The sequence below is a fragment of the Vipera berus genome (genome assembly GCF_964194415.1).
Source record: "Vipera berus genome assembly, chromosome: 1".
Lineage (NCBI taxonomy): Eukaryota > Metazoa > Chordata > Lepidosauria > Squamata > Viperidae > Vipera > Vipera berus.
In genome coordinates, this window is record NC_138202.1 from 67,504,512 (window position 1) to 67,524,165 (window position 19,654).

The 19,654-nt window shown below is 37.3% G+C and overlaps 2 protein-coding genes across 3 annotated transcripts in view; one reads left to right on the plus strand and one right to left on the minus strand.

The window, feature by feature from the left end:
• The window catches only part of CHP1 (calcineurin like EF-hand protein 1), a 30,201-nt gene extending 13,983 nt beyond the window's left edge, over positions 1-16,218 (plus strand). The window contains exons 3-7 of the mRNA XM_081314389.1: positions 8,034-8,114; positions 8,755-8,882; positions 12,401-12,462; positions 13,632-13,754; positions 14,801-16,218. Of these exons, the coding sequence (XP_081170515.1) occupies positions 8,034-8,114; positions 8,755-8,882; positions 12,401-12,462; positions 13,632-13,754; positions 14,801-14,854 (448 nt within the window). The 3' untranslated portion in view covers positions 14,855-16,218. The remainder of the gene's footprint in view (positions 1-8,033; positions 8,115-8,754; positions 8,883-12,400; positions 12,463-13,631; positions 13,755-14,800) is intronic.
• Positions 4,462-19,591, minus strand: LOC308660167 (uncharacterized protein). 2 transcript variants are annotated; one of them, XM_081314391.1, is made up of 4 exons: positions 19,200-19,591; positions 14,091-14,212; positions 6,560-6,618; positions 4,462-4,513 (listed from the first exon to the last, which is right to left on the minus strand). In XM_081314391.1, the coding sequence occupies exons 1-4, from the start codon at positions 19,275-19,277 to the stop codon at positions 4,497-4,499; spliced, it is 276 nt and encodes a 91-aa protein (XP_081170517.1). In that variant the 5' UTR covers positions 19,278-19,591; the 3' UTR covers positions 4,462-4,496. The 2 variants fall into 2 exon arrangements, with proteins under 2 accessions (XP_081170517.1, XP_081170516.1); XM_081314390.1 differs by lacking the exon at positions 19,200-19,591 and adding an exon at positions 18,917-19,178.
• Between the last annotated feature and the right edge of the window lie 63 nt (positions 19,592-19,654).

The following is a 19,654-nucleotide window of genomic DNA, read 5'->3' on the forward strand; positions in this document are numbered from 1 at the left end:
TCTCTAGTTCCTCTGCCTCTTCGAAATCCTGCCTGTACTTCTGGTAGTTCTCGATCCACATACTGCTGGAGTCTACCTTGTAGGATTTTAAGTATAACTTTACTAGCATGTGAAATGAGTGCAATGGTGTGATAGTTTGAACATTCTTTGGCACTGCCTTTCTTTGGAATTGGAATGTAAACTGATCTTTTCCAATCCTGTGGCCACTGTTGAGTTTTCCAAATTTGCTGGCAAATTGAGTGTAGCTGTCATGGTTTCGATAAATGAGACAGATCAAACAAATTTCAGGCATTGTTTATCTAATAAATCTTAATAATGAAAGGAAGCAAACTTTGACAGTAGCACTTTTATTGCATCGTCTTTTAAGATCTTGAATAGCTCAGCTGGAATACTGTCACCTCCACTAGCTTTGTTGTTGCTCAGCTTTCCTAAGGCCCACGTCACTTCACATTCTAGGTTGTCAGTGACCACCTCATCGTGGTTATCAGGGACGTTAAGTTTGTTCTTGTATAGTTCTTCTGTGTAATTTTGCCACCTCTTAATCTCTTCTGCCTCTGTTAGGTCCCTGCCATTTTGGTCCTTTATCATGTCCATTTTTGCATGAAACGTTCCCTTCATCTCTCCAATTTTCTTGAAGAGATCTCTGGTCCTACCTATTCTATTGTTTTCTTCTATTTCTTTGCACTGTTCATTTAAGAAGGCATTCTTATCTCTTCTAGCTATTCTCTGGAATTCTGCATTTAATTGGGTGTATCTTTCTTTTTCTCCCTTGCCTTTCGCTTCCCTCCTTTCCTCAGCTATTTGCAAAGCTTCCTCAGACAGTCATTTTGCTTTCTTGCATTTCTTTTTCTTTGGGATGGTTTTAGTTGCTACCTCTTGTACAATGTTGCGAACCTCCGTCCATAGTTCTTCAGGTACTCTGTCTATCAGATCTAATTCCTTAAATCTATTTGTCAGCTCTACTGTATATTCATCAGGGATATGATTTAGTTGATACCTAAGTGGCCTAGTGTTTTTCCCTACTTTCTTTAATTTAAGCCTAAATTTTGCAACAAGAAGCTCATGGTCTGAGCCACAGTCTGCTCCTGGTCTTGTTTTTACTGACTGTATAGACTAGAGCTTCTCCATCTTTGGCTGCAGAGCACATAGTCAATCTGATTTCTGTGTTGACTATCTGGTGTAGAGCCGTCTCTTGGGTTGTTGGAAAAGAGTGTTTGCTATGACCATCGTATTCTCTTGACAAAATTCTGTCATCCTGTGCCCTGCTTTATTTTGTACTCCAAGGCCAAACTTGCCTGTTATTCCGGTTATCTTTTGGCTTCCTACTTTAGCATTCCAATCCACCATGATGATAAGGACATCATTTTTTGTGTTAGTTCTATAAGATGCTGTAGAGCTTCATAGATCCGGTCAATTTCATCCTCTTCAGCATAGGTGGTTGGGGCATAGACTTGGACTACTGTGATATTGAATGGTTTGCTTTGGATTCGAACTGAGATCATTCTGTCATTTTGTGGATTGTATCCCAGTATTGCTTTTCCTACTCTTTTATTGACTGTGAAGGCTACTCCATTTCTTCTGAGGGATTCTTGCCCGCAGTACTATACCTGATGGCCATCTGAATTAAATTCACCCATTCCTGTCCATTTTAGTTCGCTGATTCCTAAGATGTTGATGTTCAGTCTTGTCATCTCTTGTTTGACCATGTCCAGCTTGCCTTGATTCATAGATCTTACATTCCAGGTTTCTATGGAGAAAAAATCTTTAAGCATCGGACTTTCCTTTCACCACCAGCTGAGCATCCTTTCGGCTTTGGTCCAGTCGCTTCATTCTTTCTGGCACTACTAGTACTAGCCCTCTGCTCTTCCCCAGTAGCATATTGGACGCATTCCGACCTGAGGGGCTCACCTTCCAGGATCATATCTTTTTGCCTTTTGGTACTGTCCATAGGGTTATCATGGCAAAGATATTGGAGTGGGTTGCCATTTCCTTCTCCAGTGGATCATGTTTTGTCAGAACTCTCTATGACCTGTCCGTCTTGGGTGGCCCTGCATGGCATAGCTCATAGCTTCATTGAATTACGCAAGCCCCTTCGCCACGACAAGGCAGTAATCCATGAAGGGGTTCTTTATGTTGGTTACTTGAAAATGAGGAAGTTTTTACATAAAACTACGCTTTTTATTTCAAATGTTTTTACCTTACTGTGGATCAAAAAGATTTAAGCTGAATCGTAATAACTAAATAGCAGTTTCAAAAGAAAACTTAATCTACTGGTGGGAACAAGAACATTCCTATTTTTGTAAAATGTTTTTTTTAACCAAATCTTCTCCAAATGCCTCATTTCATCATTTTTGCCCCCTTCTGACGCATTCCAAAATAGCTTGCAAATTTCAAAGATATCTATATTCTTAATACACATAGCCTGTGAACAACAAGGCATTTTAGTTATGGTAAAATCTACTGTCGGAGTAAAAAAATCTCCATAAATTTTTTCAAGGAGAAAAATCTTTCTTTACTGAAAATTGTAATGAGGAGAGGCAAAAATAGTATTTTGTCTGGAAGTACATTGATAATCTCATGCCCCAGAATTGCCAATCTATTTTTTTGTGGACTAAAGTTTACTGTACCATACTGAAAACTGCTCTTATAATAATAATAATAATAATAATAATAATAATAATAATAATAATAATAATAATAATAATAATAATAATAATAATAATAATAATAATAATAATAATAATAATATAATAATAATAATAATAATAATAATAATTATAATTATAATAATAATTAGTAATAATAATAATAGTAATAGTAATAGTAACAACAACAACTTTGTCACTTTGAATATACATCAATCGGCATACATCAAAATGAAATTTTGTTGCATACAGCTCTCAAATGAGATATTCTACAATCTGTAGAGCCGCCATGGTGGAGCAGTTAGAATGCAGCACTGCAGGCTAATTCTGCTGACTGCTAATTACCAGCAGTTCTGCAGTTTGATTCTCACCAGCTTAGGGTTGACTCAGCCTTCCATCCTTCCAAGATTGATAAAATGAGAACCCAGATTGTTGGGGCCAACATGCTGACTCTGTAAACTGCTCAGAGAGGGCTGTAAAAGCTGTATGAAGCAGTATATAAATCTAAATGCTATTGCTATTGCTATATATAGAATTCAGACTTGAAAATGTAGTGTTGGAATGAGATGCAGGCTTCAACTGGTGCAAAATGCAGCCGCGCGAGTTTTGATGGGAGTTTCCCGTTACTCCCATGTAACACCTCTGCTCCGCGAGCTGCATTGGCTTCCAGTTGCCCTCCGGGTGAGATTCAAGGTGCTGGTGATGACCTATAAAGCCCTATATGGCTTGGGTCCAGGATATTTGAGGGAACACCTGCTGCCGGCATCAAGCTCCCTTCGTCCTGTGCGCTCCCACAGGGAGGGTCTTCTGAGGGTGCCGCCGGTCAAAGAATGCCGGCGGATGACACCCAGGGGGAGGGCCTTCTCTGTGGGGGCGCCTGCCCTTTGGAACCAGCTGCCTGCGGAGCTTAGGACTGCCCCCGACCTTCGATCATTCCGCCGAGACCTGAAGACCTGGCTCTTCGAGCTTTCCGGCTCAGGCTGAGTTTTAATTGGGGTTTTAACTGGGGTTTTACATGTTGCAGGGACTTAGTTTAATCTTTTTTAAATTGGTCTTAATTTTTGTATTAATGTTTTAAAAATTATACCCTGTAAACTGCCCTGAGTCCTTCGGGAAAGGGCGGTATATATAAATTCAATAAATTAAATTAATTAAATTAAATCCTTTTAATCAGATCCTGTGAGGGATTTAATTTAATGAGACAGGTAGACATAAGGAGGATCTGGCTGAGCTGTTCTCTGAGGATTTTTCTTTCCCTCTCTTCTGTCATCTGAGCTTTGATAATCATATCTTCAAATCCCTTATACAAATGTGGAACAGTGCAACAGAACCTTGTGGTATGCCATTCATCTCTTTCCACAGCTCAATTGATAAAACTTTTTTTGGGATATGATTATTTAGTAAGCTCCATCCACTGAATGATTGTCTACCTAAGATTTTATCATACTTGCTCTTATAATCTTATGGAAGACTTTGATTTTGCGGAAGACAAAATACCCTGTGCCCACCACATTGGCACCATTTGCATAGTCAGCTCTTTCTCCTGGGTCATGTCTAACAAGCAAAAGTGAAGGAAACAGTATCTCTGTCCCAGCTTCTTCACTCTCATAGCTTTTGTTTCCCTATAGATTATTAGAAAGGGATATTTTCAATACGCTTGAAAAAATCTTGGGACTTTCTGTCACAACCCAAGAAGCCACTACACCTCTCATAATAGACTCCCCAACCAATGGATTGATTATAGAGAATGAACATTAGATAATTTCTAAAATAAATTTAAATTCTTCAAAAATAGAATTAAACTTGCCATGCATTTGGGTTTGTTGACAGTTTTAACATCTTCGTATTCTTTTAAACTGCTATCATTGCTAAGATTCAAAAGGAAAACAAGTTTATGTAATACTTTTCCTCGTGATTATTTTATTCAAAATGCATATGAGGTGTTAATGTTTACAAATGAATACTATTTCAGTATAAATAAATACTACAATATGTTGGCTTTACGTGGATTAAGTAAAATTTACTTTAAATTAAACAAAAATTATACTGATTTCATGGACACATGCAAGTAGTTTTTATAGCAGTGTGGAAGTTATTTCCCATTTTCTTCCTAGATCGAGTGTTTTTCCAGTCTATCCTACCCTCTGTTATTTTCTGATATTCTCTCTAAGTCTTAATCTACTCAGGCTAGTTTAGTTTTCAAGATAAAGCTAGATTGCTAAATGCTGCCACCTAAGTGGGATTTTTTTTAATGTGTATTACAGTACACCTGTTTATTTCAGAAAATTAAAATTATATATGTAGTAAGTGTCCCTATCATGCACATTGCTCAACAGTGTTTAGTTTAACAGGTTTTTTCACACTGAGCTATGGGAAGGTGTGGCATAATTTATACTTTTCCTATGGAAAACAGTAGTTATATCTGGTTGTGCTGAAAATGTCTAGCTTAATCATATGAGTGCTTTTATTGCAATATCTCAGTCTTTTATGCCAAGAGATAATTTTGCTATTTTTATAAATTATTGGTTACTTCGAGTCTGGAAGCCACTTAATGAAATCTGAAAGAAACTTAATATTTAATATTTGAACATTTAAACACTAGTTCAAAATGACCATTATTTTAATTTTGATTAATTCAGAAATATATATGTCAAGTAATTCTTATGATGACAAAATTTTGTATTTGGCATCCTCTGTGCCTCTAACTCTGTGCAGTTAGAATGCAATCCTGTATGGTCCACCATTCTGACAAATGCAAGTTACGGTTTGTAGATAATTTTTATGTTGAAATGTTTTTGTTGATTCATTGGAATATTACTTTCTTTTGCCAAATGAAGAACTAAGCATTATCTGAATTCTTATGACCTAGATCTCATACTTCTTTCATTCCCCCAGATGGGGTGAGGCAGTAGACTGCAGAAGCTTACATAACAAGCTTATCTAAGTTCTGTTTGGAACTTAGAGCTGAATGTGTTGTGCAGTAGCACTTCCAGTTTATTAAGATTGCATTTATTGGTAATTCTTATTGTGTTACTATTTTAATACTTAGAATGTTACTGACTTTGAAATATTTTATGTGTAATATGTATTGGGAAATTGTTTACTAAAGGACACACGTGTCTATTATTTGTCTATTGAGACTCTAGAAAGAGTACAGAGAAGAGCAACAAAGATGATTAGGGGACTGGAGGCTAAAACATATAAGGAACGGTTGCTGGAATTGGGTATGTGTAGTTTAATGAAAAGAAGGACTAGAGGAGACATGATAGCAGTATTCCAATATCTCAGGGGTTTCCACAAAGAAGAGGGAGTCAAGCTATTCTCCAAAGCCCCTGAAGACAGGACAAGAAGCAATTGATGGAAACTAGTCAAAGAAAGAAGCAACCTAGAACTAAGAAGAAATTTCCTGACAGTTAGAACAATTAACCAGTGGAACAACCTGCCTCCAGAAGTTGTGAATGCTCCAACACTGGAAGTTTTTAAGAAGAGACTGGCCAGCCATTTGTCTGAAATGGTATAGGGTTTCCTGCCTGAGCAGGAGGTTGGACTAGATGACCTCCAAGGTCCCTTCAACTCTTGTTATTCTGTTCGATTTGATTCAATTTATTTTTTCAGCATTCTTTTCTATAAAATACCTAATTTAAACTAAGTACTTTTTTGCTTTTTCATCATGATCACAACAGATATATATTTCTTTTCCTTCTGCCTTAAGAAGTTGATATCTGCCTTCTCCTTAGTCACCGTTATGCCAAATATGTTACTAATGATAGTTATAAATTAGTAAAGTATCTCTTCATGTTTCCTAGCATTATCCATAATTTTTATTTTTCTTCATGATCTATTCTGAATGATAGCAATTAAAACTAAATATTCAAGATTGCTTCAAAAGACAATTGTTCTTGGGTAGAGCTTACCTGATAGTGTTGCTGTGGCATATAAGCAGAAGAAACGAACATTTCCTGTAAATTCCAACCTAATTCAGTATAAAAAGGTTTAATTAAAATAAGATTTGCATTTCAGTATTCATTTACTTTTATGACTTGTGCAGGTTTTCTAGTTACGTAACATTCCTGGCAAATAATATTCCCCTCCTGGGTAAAATGGCATGTTTAAAAGTGATTGACAATGACAAAAATAGATTTTTTAAAAAGTGTAGTTAAAATGAGGTTAATGTTCAACCTAAAGCTCAGCTATAAAACATACAATATAGAGACAGATATCCTGTTTAAATTTTAAAAGCTGAATCTGAACAAAAAGGAATAAAAAGTTGAGGAGCTTATATATATTATATATAATGCAATAATATTTTGTATTATATATATGATCATATATAATATGTTAGATTCTAATATTGTGCTATAGGTTTTGGTTTTCAACTTTGTAAATCACTAAGAATCACGTGTGAGACGGGTGGCTGTAGAAATTGAACAAGCTTTTAAAAATGGTAACAAAGTTGAAGCAAAAGTAACTGAGCATGGTGGATTTTTTTTTAATGTGCTCTTGGCTTTTACTGAAAGGTGTTAATGGAGATGGCTATCAACTCTACAACGAACCTGGCTGCAGCCATCTTGCTCATTCTACGTTGCCACATGAATGGGAGGGGTGCAGAGTACCTTTGGTAGTCTAAGCAATTCTGTGTCCTGTGAGAACCAAGGTCATTCTATTTGTTATGTTAAAGGGTTGGGCGTTTTGTTAGAAAGCCTGCCAAACTATTCTGTTGGGGAACGTGGATGATTGCATAGCACTGGGGTGGGAAGTTTGACTTTGTAATAGTGTAACTCTTTGGATGGAATTTCAGACTTGGTTTCACTTTTCATCCTGCTAATATTCTGTATCCAATAAACATGCTCTTTGAGGAAGCTTCTAGCCTCGGAGTTCATTTGGCTCTAACTATCGCAACCATGACAATGGCATTTGAATGAAAAAGTAAGATTAAGAGTAGATATATGGTGCATAACAAAGATATACCGTAGATAAGTGATTGGGTATTAAATAGTGTAGCAACATGAAAGTTAATCTAAAAATGACCATCTTGCATTTCTTTGAAGATGGACCTTTTTATAAACTTACTTTGTAGTTTTATTGTAGTGGAAATTGCTCATATTTAATGTAGATTTTCTACTTGGTAAAAATGTACCGGTATTTTTAAATCGATACTGAGCTAATGGGAAAGCTAGAAGATTCCAAATTAAAGAAAGTATCATATTATTCACTTCAAAATCACAATACAAATACATAGATATTTTATTAAACTTGGTTCAATATTTCATGATTTCACAGCACTGATTATTAACTTGTAGTGCTATAAGCACTAAATATATACTAAATTAAATGGATACTTTTAATTACCTTGGTTAAGAGCTGACATTCATTTATTTGATATTGTAGCCGTGAGGACTTTCAACGCATTCCAGAGCTTGCTATTAACCCATTGGGGGACAGGATTATCAATGCTTTTTTCCCAGAAGGGTAAGTTCTATGTTATTTGAGTTCAATTGATTCCATGACGATACTACTACATTTAGATGGATAGACTTAAAAGATAATCTGTAAGGTTTCAGATTAAAGACTTGATCTTCAATATTATTTGGATTAAATTCAATTCAATAGTATCTGTAACCTTCAACTGCCGCCAACTGCATATGTTCAAAAGATGTAGCAGTTAAATATCCCGATACTTGAGATTTCTGTTAAGATTCTAAATTGCTATATCTAAGGTAGCATTTGTATAGTGTAGCATTGTGTCATTGTTTGATAATACATTATTGCACTATAGGACTTCGCTATGTACCCTAAAATCTGTTCCATAGGGAGACATTTTGGAAGAGCTTTCAAAAATCTATGTGGTAGGGTGTAGGGGAGAAGGAAACGTAATTGGATGATGAAACCTTGACTATTTGCTAATTAAGACTACCCTCCTGATTTAGAGAGAGGAAGAAATTTGCTATAGCAGTTCACTACTGTTGGTTGAACAAGCGCTTTTCTAGCCATCGAAAAGAGAAATTAGAATAATTCAGAATGTTACACAAAAAAATAGCAATAATTCATTGTTCATATTTATTTGAAGCATTGTTAAAATAATCTAACGATCAGTATTGTATGCATGTAGAGAAGATCAGGTGAATTTCCGTGGATTCATGAGAACTTTGGCCCACTTCCGACCCATTGAAGATAGTGAAAAAAACAAAGACCAGAATGGGCCAGAACCTCTTAACAGCCGGAGCAACAAATTGCACTGTAAGACATTTTTTAATGGTAATTCACATGAACCGCATTGTTTGTATTATACTTCATGGATTTCATTTTAAGATTTGCCCTCCTTTCTTTGGTCTTTAAACAACTTTCTCGTGTCTGATATTTTGTAACCTTCAATTGTGTAAAATGTGTTTCATATGACAAAATGTGGGTAACACAGGTACCTCAAAAAGACTAACCTATAGAATGCCGGGACCCATTACTTCTGAGGGAATTAAATTTGGGGAATTTCCTGCTGCTTCAGCACCAGTATGCTGCTGCTGTTCACGCTGCTGCTATCAGCCATAGTCATATGTTCCCCATTTTCAATACTACTGACAGCTTCCCACAACTTGATGGGTAAATCAGAAGGAACTGATACGATTGCTGATGCTTCTACACTCCTTGCCCCCATCCCACTAGCAAAGTCTTTGATTATGGGAAACTTGCAGTCTTTTCAAAAAGCTTTGGAGGGCCTCCAGGTTGTGTGCAATTTGAACAAAGGTACGTGGGGCCTTGAGAAGAAGGCCTGGTGTAGCCAGTAGCTGCCTCACGAGGAGTCTTGCTGGGTACATCTTGTCAGCAGTGGGAGAAAGAAGACAGCAAAAAGGTTATCCGGGATGGCTGAGCAAGCAGAGTAAGCTCAGTGTGGGGCCAACAGAGGTGGCAAAGTGCAGGGCAGACAAAAGGCAAAAAATAGAGGGAGATAGGCAGAAATTTATCTATTTATTAAATTTGTTTGCTACCCATCTCGCTGCAAGGCAGCTCTGGGCAGCTTACAACATCCAAATCATTGAACTGACCCTGCAGTCATGCAGTAAATGTGGACAGGCTGCCAAGCACCCAAGTTTTCATCACCTGTACTTTACTGCTGTACTTACATGATCTCCCTCCCTGTATCCTGGCTGAATCTTTGTGCCTAGAACCATTAAAATTTCCTTGTTCTTGCATTCAGTAAGTTTTCAGTACAGGTAGTCCTCGAGTTACGAGTATAATGGAGCCTGCCCATTCCACTTGTAACTCAAAAACTCATAGAGTGAATCTTGTTTGAGGTACGAAATCACTCCCTTGCTTGTTAAAACGCAGGCGGCTTGTTAAGCGAATATGAGGTGTATCAGGGTGGGGAAGGCCATGGAGGGGCTAGGGCTGGAACAGGCCCTCAAGGCCTCCCTGACCCACTAAGATACCGCATGCTTCCCCCTCCCTTCCTGCCGTGCTGGAGTCACCTGGAAAATATCCGTCTCCTCTCTGTCGCGGTTTCTGCTGCCACCCAGATTTGAGGCTGGGGAACGCTTCCATGACACACACATACACACACACGGTGGCCTGATCTTCTGGAGATTGGATCCAGCCCTTGGAGGACTGCTCCAAGCTGCTGCCACCCAGAATGTAGCTCTGGAGGTATGCAGAAGTCCCCCCCCCCCCAACCTCCATTCCTGGTGCAAATGGCTAAAAAAACACCTCCAAGGCTCAGATCAGGTGTTTGGAAGTTCTGTTTTGGGCAGCAGCAGCTTGGAGCACTCCTCCGAGGGTGGGATCCAACCTCCGGTGGCATGCAGAAGCCTCCCCCAACCTCCATTCCGGGCTTGGAGGAGGGCTCCAAGGCTCTGGGACAAACAGGGTCACTTTCTCCTCCAGTGTGGCAAGCTCCGGCAGGCTGGACACGGGTGCGAGGGGGCCTGGCCTCCTCCCTCAGTTGAAGGCTTCAGGCTTGTCCTCAGGCAGAAAGGAGTTGGCCAGGAGCAGGAGGAGGAGACAAGCACCTTTCGCATAGAGAATGAAAGTTTCTGAGGTCTGTGATTTGGCGCAACTTCAAACACTTGCGCGAGATCACGGACTCCAGAAACTTCCATTCTCGATGCAAAAAACATTTCCAAGCCGACTCTCCTTCATAGGGAAAGAAACCGTGGCAGAGAGGATTTTTGCAAAGTAAGTGAGTCCGTCGCAGCAGGAAGGGAGGGGGAAGCAGCTGTGAGGAGTTGGGGGGGAATAGGGTGAATGTTGCAGTGTCACTGAAGTCACTCGTAAGGGCGAACGATTACCGTGGTGCTGCAATATTCGTAACTTCGGGACTTGCTTGTAAGCACTAGGGAGCGCTCATCACGTAACTTTGAATGAGCGTTAAGTGAGACTTGGGAATTATCTGTGCCTTGCCCTCTTTTTACAGTTCTTGCCTAATAATTCTGTTTTCTCAGTCCTGGCAGTTTTGGACAGTAGTCACCGATAGGTCTCTGTGGTTTGTCCTCTATTAGCTCTTATCAAGTCACTTTGCTTTGTCTTATTTTATGGAAATATCTCCTCAAAATTCCTATTATGATACCTTTGCACGATCATGGAAATGTGAAAAGCTGCCGTGTTCCTCAGAATAGTTGTCACGGGACATGGGTACTTAAAGAAGACAAGTAACTTCCCAAGAAAGTAAATGCAAAATGGAAAGTTAGGTCTGAGGCTAAGAGATAATCCATTACTTTTCTTTCTTCTTTTTCCTCCTACCCATAGCAATCCTTGCTTTCCTCTATCTCTTCCTAAAATCATAATGTTTTGAATGCTTATTTGATCAATTTCAGTGAAGTTAGTGAGATTTAATTCTGGTATACAATTCTCATATAAAATTTAACCTTTTTATTTGGATCACTAGCATCTGGCTTTCTCGCAGGGCATATCCCAAGCCAAAAGGAAAGAAGCAGCCTTTCCTCCTTTCGCACAATTCTTCCTAGATGTTACAGGAAATAAAAGGGGACGTGAGAGCACATAAAGAGGGAGAGGAAGTATGCCGGGAGGGCAGAAGAAAGAGGAAAAGAGTTTTATATTTCGAATTTATTTATTTGTTCAATTTCTATGGCTGTTCAGCTCACTCGATGACTTTGGGAGGCTTATAGTTCATAAAATATATTATTCCAGCAATTAGAAGCTTTGGATATATAAAATACGATATTTATGAGTTGCCATTTCTACTGTACAGTAATATTCTTCTGTGGATAATATCAAAGTATAGAGTGCTATACAATTTAATTATTCTGTACTTTGATATTATCCACTGAAGAATATTACTGTAATGTAATATTGAAAGTATATCAAAGTATATAGTAAATGAATTGAAGACCTTATCAAAATTGCAAAGGAAATGGCTGCTGTCAATTTCATCAGAATCAACATAAATATTGGGCATTTATTAAACTTTTAATTCAGCAACTTAATTTATTCTGAAAGCTGAAATTTTCCTTTTGAAGATTTCATTCAATGTGTTTATATAATCACCCTGTAAATGTATGTTTATGACAAAACCTTATGCCGACATTTAACAATGTAAATTACATATAAATTGTCATTGGAGAAATACAGATCTGTATTCATTATTGAGTTTACATAGATGTGATGTCCATTAGCAACATTTAAAGATTAAGAGAATGCCTTTATATTATGATCCTGTATATGGGTCTGAATCCATACTGATTATGTGATGTAGTTTGTATGTGGCAGATGTAGCAAAGACGCTAATCTTGTTTCATTTTATTTTCTAGTTGCTTTTCAATTATATGACTTGGATAAAGATGATAAAATTTCTCGAGATGAATTGCTTCAGGTAGAGTAAGATTGCATAATCTATAAATAACTTTAATCTGATTGAAATTACTTATTTTATCCTTTTAAAAAAGTTTTGTACCTCTAAGTAAGTGGTGTCAAACTCACGTCATGTGATGTGTCACGACATATCGCAACTTTTTTTCCATTGCCGGCAATGGGGTAGGCAGTTTTGGCATGACGCATCCAGCCCACGGGCCAGCAGTTATTTTTTTTATTGAAAAGTTTTTCAATACATTTTATCTTTAACAATCCCTCCCCCCCCTTTTTTATTGAAAAGTTGGGCCAGCAGTTTGACACCCCTTCTCTAAGTGATCACAAATGGCAGTCATGTAATTCTGGGATGATGCAACCAGTTGTAAATATGAGTTGGTTGCCAAACACCCAAAATGCACTCACCTAATGTCCGGGGCATGGTTACAACAGTGTAATTTTGAGGATGGGTTGTAACTGTTTTTGAGTCCGTCGTAACTTCAAATGGTCATTAAGCGATCAGTATAATAGTTGGGCAAGTATTACCAGTATAGTAGTTGGGTTCTACCTACCTCTTGTTTCTTTGGGAATTCCTTCTCACATTTTTAGTCTGGTAAAGTCATGTTTATAATTTTGATTTTGTAATTCCCTGTGTTTTTGAATTTGTTTCATTTTTTCTGAAACTGTTCTAAAGATTTTGCATTCTTAGGTAAAAAGTTTCTGCTAATTATTCTTTGTGGATAAGGAAATAGTGAAATCCATTCCTCTGTATTATAGGTAGTGTGCTATCCTCCAGATATGCTAATTCCCATCTGCTGAAGCTAGGGTGGTGAAAAATGAGAAATGCAAGTTGTCCACGTCATTCATTGTGCCTACACTAACTACCTTTGAGAATTGGTGTTCAAGCATTGGAAAGTTTATTTTATAAATATTATTTATTACTTTGATTGAATTTTCAAGGTAACAATACCTCTTTAAATGGCTTATTTTTGAAACACCGGAATCTATTGATGGTATCAAATGGATGTGGGCTGATGTCCTTTCATCTAGAAATGAGCTTTTCATGTTCTACTTAAATTTATGTACTTAAAATGAGTGGTAGGCGGCCTTCCAAGCAATCAAGTTGACTCTTTCTAATAGTTTGAATTTAAAACAAAACCTACTTTCTCATTGTCTTTGAACTTTTGTCCATTACAGGTCTTGCGGATGATGGTTGGTGTAAATATCTCTGATGAACAACTTGGTAGTATTGCTGATAGAACAATCCAGGAGGCTGATCAAGATGGTGACAGTGCAATCTCCTTTGCAGAGTTTGTAAAAGTTAGTGACAACTTTCAAATCATTAAATCTGAAGTGTTAAGGGTATATCTGCCATTCTGTTTTATAACAGTTGGAAGAACATTTTCATCTAAAGGTTGTCCAGATTGTTTCCCCCCCCCTACATACTATTAATACTTGGCCACATTTATTTTACTGTTTATTTGTATACAGTGCCTATTTCCTACAGGTCAAGGTGGATATTAATAGCACAACAAATATAGAAAAGATATATAAAGAAATCATAGCCAGCTAACTAAGGCATCTTTCTATACTAAGAACATTTAGGATAGCAGTCTTTTTCTGGATGATTTAGAAGGTATTTAGATGGGATATTACCTATGAATTCTGGGTCCCAAGAGAACACCATCTGTAGAGACCACGGGCTCAGCCCTTCTCAGTCGCTGTCCTGCTTCTTCAAAACAAAATTCTCTGAAAATTTCAGGCCAGTCCTGATCCTCCTGAGATGTCAAAAAGCAATGAAAAGTTATTTATTTTCAGCTACTCTTTGCAAATCCAGTGTAATGAACTTTATTTTATTTATTTTTATTTATTTTTATTACATTTATATCCCACCCTTCTCCGAAGACTCAGGGCGGCTTACAAGCTTAGCAGTAGCCTTCATTCTATGTATATGCCTGCTTGTTAGGGCTTTCACACCCACCCCAAGCGGCATTATTACAAAGTCAGCTTAATTGCCCCCAACAATCTGGGTCCTCATTTTACCTACCTCGGAAGGATGGAAGGCTGAGTCAACCTTGAGCCTGGTGGGATGCGAACCTGCACTAATTGCAGGCAGCTGGTGTTACTTAAGGAGGCATCAGCCCACTGCTCCACCAAGGCTCTTTTTTCTTGCGGACAGATTGGATAAATTTGATGGACTGTTCTTTAATTCTGTCTCTAAATGGGACTAACAAATACATGCATTTATGCAGAGCATAAGAAACATTTCCAGTGAGAAAAACAGAAGGATCCCTCTGTGGAATAGCAAGATTAAACACGATGAAATAAAACTGGAATATTCTAACTGTGTTCTTTTTTTTTTACAGGTTTTGGAAAAAGTGGATGTAGAACAAAAAATGAGTATTCGATTTCTTCACTGATGAAACAAGGGCAGTTTATGTTATCCTAATATTTAAAAAATGCAGCTTATTCACTTTACTCCTGAGTGTTGCTATTGGTGCATGTGAGGTGTGTCTCCAAACTTTTCCTAGTTTGTCCATTAATAAGAACATTCCTTCTGCATCAGAACAAAGGAACGTGGCTGCAATGCAGCTTGGAAATTGAGCAGTGACTTGGCCTTTTCCTCAGCTCTTGAATGAATTCCTGACCATAAATTGATTTCTCCTCATGTATTGTAATCTCTAACATTTTACAGTTCTAATTGAGAAATAGAAGAGGGCAACTCCCACTGAAGAGCTGAGAACTGTTCAAACAAAACACCTGGTTTAATAGTATTATATGTTGTAATAGCAGCAACTGCCTCTCCCCCCCTCCCTTGATTTCATTTAAATAGATGTTTGTCAGTCTCCTTAAAACTTTTAAAAAGTAAGAATAACAAGGCCAATAGCTAAAATGGTTATAGCCTCCCAAATGTGTCAAATGTTATTGTCCACAGGAAAGTCGGACATCTGCCAAGAATGTAATTTGCAGTGTAGTTCACTAGTATAGACTACTGAGTAGAAACTTTTCTGTTCTCTCTCTCTTAATTTCTTTTTGTGGATGTATTTGATCTAAAATACTTGTGCTTTTTATTATTTGTTGTTAAGGAAATATTTGCAGTACATTTCTGCAGCATAACTAATGAAAGTCATCTTTGTGCTACTGTCTTTATTCATACTGATTATCCTATATGAGCCTATTTAAATTTTTGGCTTTCCAATATGCATGTCAAAGCTCGAAACAGAGAAATCAGCAGAAACAGAAAAGTTTGTAGGAAAATCTGTTGATTTTTTTTGCACCTGTATCGACAGATTAAATAACATATTTCCAAAATCTCAATACAAAATCTGAATGAATACAATACAATGAACACTAAAAAAAGTTACATAATTCTTTTTGCAGTGTTTGCTAAATTCTAGTAAGAAGCACTGTTCAAATGCTCCTGTCTCCCATAATGTCAAATGCATTTGTATTTAATTTACCTAAATCTTGTACAATTCAGTGATCTTTCTGAAATACTATTTTACATATTGCAAAGAGAAATTGATGCTTTTGCAGATCAATAATTTTAGTAAGAGAAACATCCAGGGAACAATAACAATTCTCTCAAAGAAAAATATCTTGATTCATATAACACAAACATTTTATAAAGAAAAGAATATAATACCGAGATACAGAATTTTATGGATGAAATGTATATATTTTCAAATAACCTTTCTTCCTTTGCCTGCGTACTTGTAATCTAATGTTGTTCCTTGTAAAATCTGTTGTATTCAACAATCCCTAAATAAAACCTTAAATCTAGTCTATCTGCTCCAAATGTAAGTAGATTATTTTAAAGATGGAATATGTTTATTTGATTTTTAAAACAGCCTTTTCAAGATAATTTAAATATTTAACCTTTAAAAGAATCTTTTAAATGTACAGAGGAAAGCTCTGATAGTATGGTGCAGCAATAGAATATAATGCCTTTTTAACAACTTAAGATCTTCATTTAAAAAGAGTACTCAGCAGTGCCTATGAATTTGAGTTCATTAGTTTGCAATATATTTTTGTTGAGTACCAACATTGGTGACAATTATGTTATTAATTATTGTAATGGAAATGGCATGTTTGAATTTATCTGTTTCACATAGTGTCAGGAATATTTGAGTTTATCTGTGTTTCATATGGTGTTAGGAATGTTGGGGAGAAGGAAGAAAGGAGAAGGCTGAAATGTTATTGTAGAAATTCAAATTATTTGGTATGGAAGAAGTCTTTTAAAGTAAAATGGTTGAGTTAACTCTTGATTAAGACCTCTTCATTGTCATTATTGTATTCCAATCTGTTATAGGAGTTACAAAAACATGCAGGAGGATGATTTTAATTGTAAACATTTAGTGTCTAAAAGTACTAAAAGTGCCTAAAAGTATTACAACTGATTTCAAGCAGTGTTACAAAGATGTATTCTTTCTATTGGATATAATATTGGCTGAAATGCCCACAATTACGCCTGCATAAAATATGTAAAATTTCCTAGAGAAAATCTGCAAGAAGAAATGTGTATACGGTAATTTCCACACAAACATCCCTACATTCCAAGCAGTCTGTTCTTAGGATTGTGGAGAATTTTTTTTCAGCACCTCCTAATCTCAAAGAGAGAGAGAAATGTTACTTTTCTTTGCAATATTCCAACTTTCTATTTTAGCCGTTTAAATAAAAAAGAATTCCCAAGTAAATCCTATTTCTCCAAAAATGATGAGAGGATTCGGGCTATAGTTCCTCTTCAAAGCATGCACCACTGGCCTGTGAGCAACTTTTTGCCAGCTTAGCCAGGAACCAGTTGCACTTTGGCCATTAATTGAGTTAGTTGTCAAACATCTGAATGTAAATCACGTGGCCATGGGGATGCTGCAAGAAGAAGAATAAGTGTGAAAAATGGTCGTAAGTCATTTTTTCAGTGCCTTTGTAACTTTGAACGGTCACTAAGCAAACTGTTGTAAGTCAAGGTCTACCTGGAGTGCATCACTGGACAAATTGGCAATACCTGTGTTGTTTTCAGAAATGATTCACTATCTGCTACCCATGGTTGCTGTCAAAGCCTCTTGCCTATCATTTACTTTGTCTTCACTGCGTCATTCAGAACTCTTGGATTTACACTGTAAATGTGCTTATTTTAAACATTATTTTTGATTTGGAGGATAGAAACAGACCACCAAATGCACTTGTTTTAGGGTCAGTATCAAACACATTTTTATATTTATTTGTTGGAGCTGCATTCTGCCTTTCCTTCAGGAACTTAAGTTGGCATATGTGGTACTCCCTCTTCCCATTTTCCTGCAATAACAATTCTGAAAAGTAGGTTGGGATGAGAAAATATCTAAAATCATCCAGCAAGTATCCAAAGCTGATAACTGAATTGAGCCTGAAGGCCATTACAGCACATAACCACTATACCACACTGACAGTCTGCCTTGTAAGGATATCAGTGAAACATATACTATTTATGATCAAAATGCATTTTAAGGGAAGCAAATATTGTAAGAATATATTCACATGTGGAATGCTGCACATTCTGTCCTTTACAACTATTACATGTGAAATTCATTTATTTTGAATTACCGGGTGTGGTTGTGACTGGATTCATATGAGATACTAAGCCTAAAATCCAGATCAACAGATTAACCTATCTGCTACTTTCACATAAAATGTTATGTTGGGAAGATGGCTTAGTTCTCCCAACATTCTGAATCATAAATTATTCAACCCCATTTTGATCCATGCATCAAACTCTTTGAACGACATAACCTTTTTCTATATTAACAGATTTGCTATTCTGTTTTTTCCCCACCAGAGAATATATGAAGAAATTATTTTGCAAAACCAACTGATCTTTTATTTTTTTGTCAGGCAGCAAAGCACAAGACAGTCTACATATCAAAGTCATGTACACTATCACAATTACTATAGTTCAGTGGACAGTAGCACACCTTTGTCTTGTGGAGAAAAATACTTCTTGGACCCCATCTTAACTGAAAAATTTCTAGTAGCAAATCAGGACATGATATTGTGAGCTCTGCATGCCCCATATGCAACACTGTTCTGAAGGCAAATGAATAAAATCCTATATCTTTCTGTGAAGTGACTAAACTTTGAAAAAGGTCCATGTTTATCCAACATTAAAATACAGGAATCATGGTTTGAAAACCAACTCTTAATTTCAAGATACACCTAATGGGGATTGCTGAAAGTTTCCCCATTAGCTTTCTCGAAGTTCTGTAAAAGATGGAAACAAATTCAATATCTTGTTTTTATTATACAGTGATTATATAGCTAGTAGCATTTTCTTGCCAATCTTTTATATGACCTGCTGTTGTTTTATGGACCCATGCCATGAAGGGCTTTATAGGTAATAACCAACACTTTGAAGTGACCCAGAAGCAAACTGGCAACCATTCACCTTATATAAGAGAGGTTATTATTTCTACGATTTAAAAATGTATTACGACTAATATTGGACTTACAACTGTAATGGAGACTGGAATTTGTAAGTTGTGATGGTTGTAAGTTGAGACACCCATTGACTTGCTTCTCAAGAGATGGCAAAAGGTGATCACATGACCCAGGGACACTATAATCATGTCCGTTATGAAGCGTTTGAATTTTGATCACATAATCATGGGAGATGCCACCATGGTCGTAAGTGTGAAAAATGGTCATGTCACTTTTTTTCAGTCCTGTTGTAACTTTGACAGGTCACTAAATGAACTATGGTAAATCGAGGACTACCTGTATGTGTGAACTTACATTCGCCGTGATCTCACACAATAGTTTCCGTATGCTACAATCGATGGCTTCCAAACCACGAACGTCTTCACCCCACATGCTGAACCGTGATCCACATTGCGATTCAGCGTTTGAATCCAGTCGCCCCCCCCCACAAAATCCGAGTCAGGCTTTTTCGATTCCAAAACTGGGACTACTGGTATGAGAACGTGGTGCGCATGCGAGAGTGGCTGTTGAAGTGAGCGCAAAATATGCAAATGCAGGCATATGTGCGGGAATAACGGCGCAGGCCCAGTGGACTAACGCTCCTTCTCTGCTCCCGAGTCGCTTCCAATATAACTCGGCCGCCACTATCCCGCAGGTCTTTTCTTCCTCGAAGGCGTTGGGAATGGCTGAACATACCAAGCCACGAACCTCCACCTCACCGACGCGGCAGAGCAATTCCAGAAGCAGGAAGGCGTGCCCCACCCCTTCGC

Coding starts and splice junctions, on each gene's coding strand:
- LOC308660167 (XM_081314390.1), bottom strand. CDS start 19,033: ATGATTATAGTGTCCCTGGGTCATGTGATCACCTTTTGCCATCTCTTG. Junction 14,213..18,916: donor TTCCAGTCTCCATTACAGTT/GTAAGTCCAATA, acceptor TTGACATCTCAG/GAGGATCAGGACTGGCCTGA. Junction 6,619..14,090: donor TTGGGACCCAGAATTCATAG/GTAATATCCCAT, acceptor ATACTGAATTAG/GTTGGAATTTACAGGAAATG.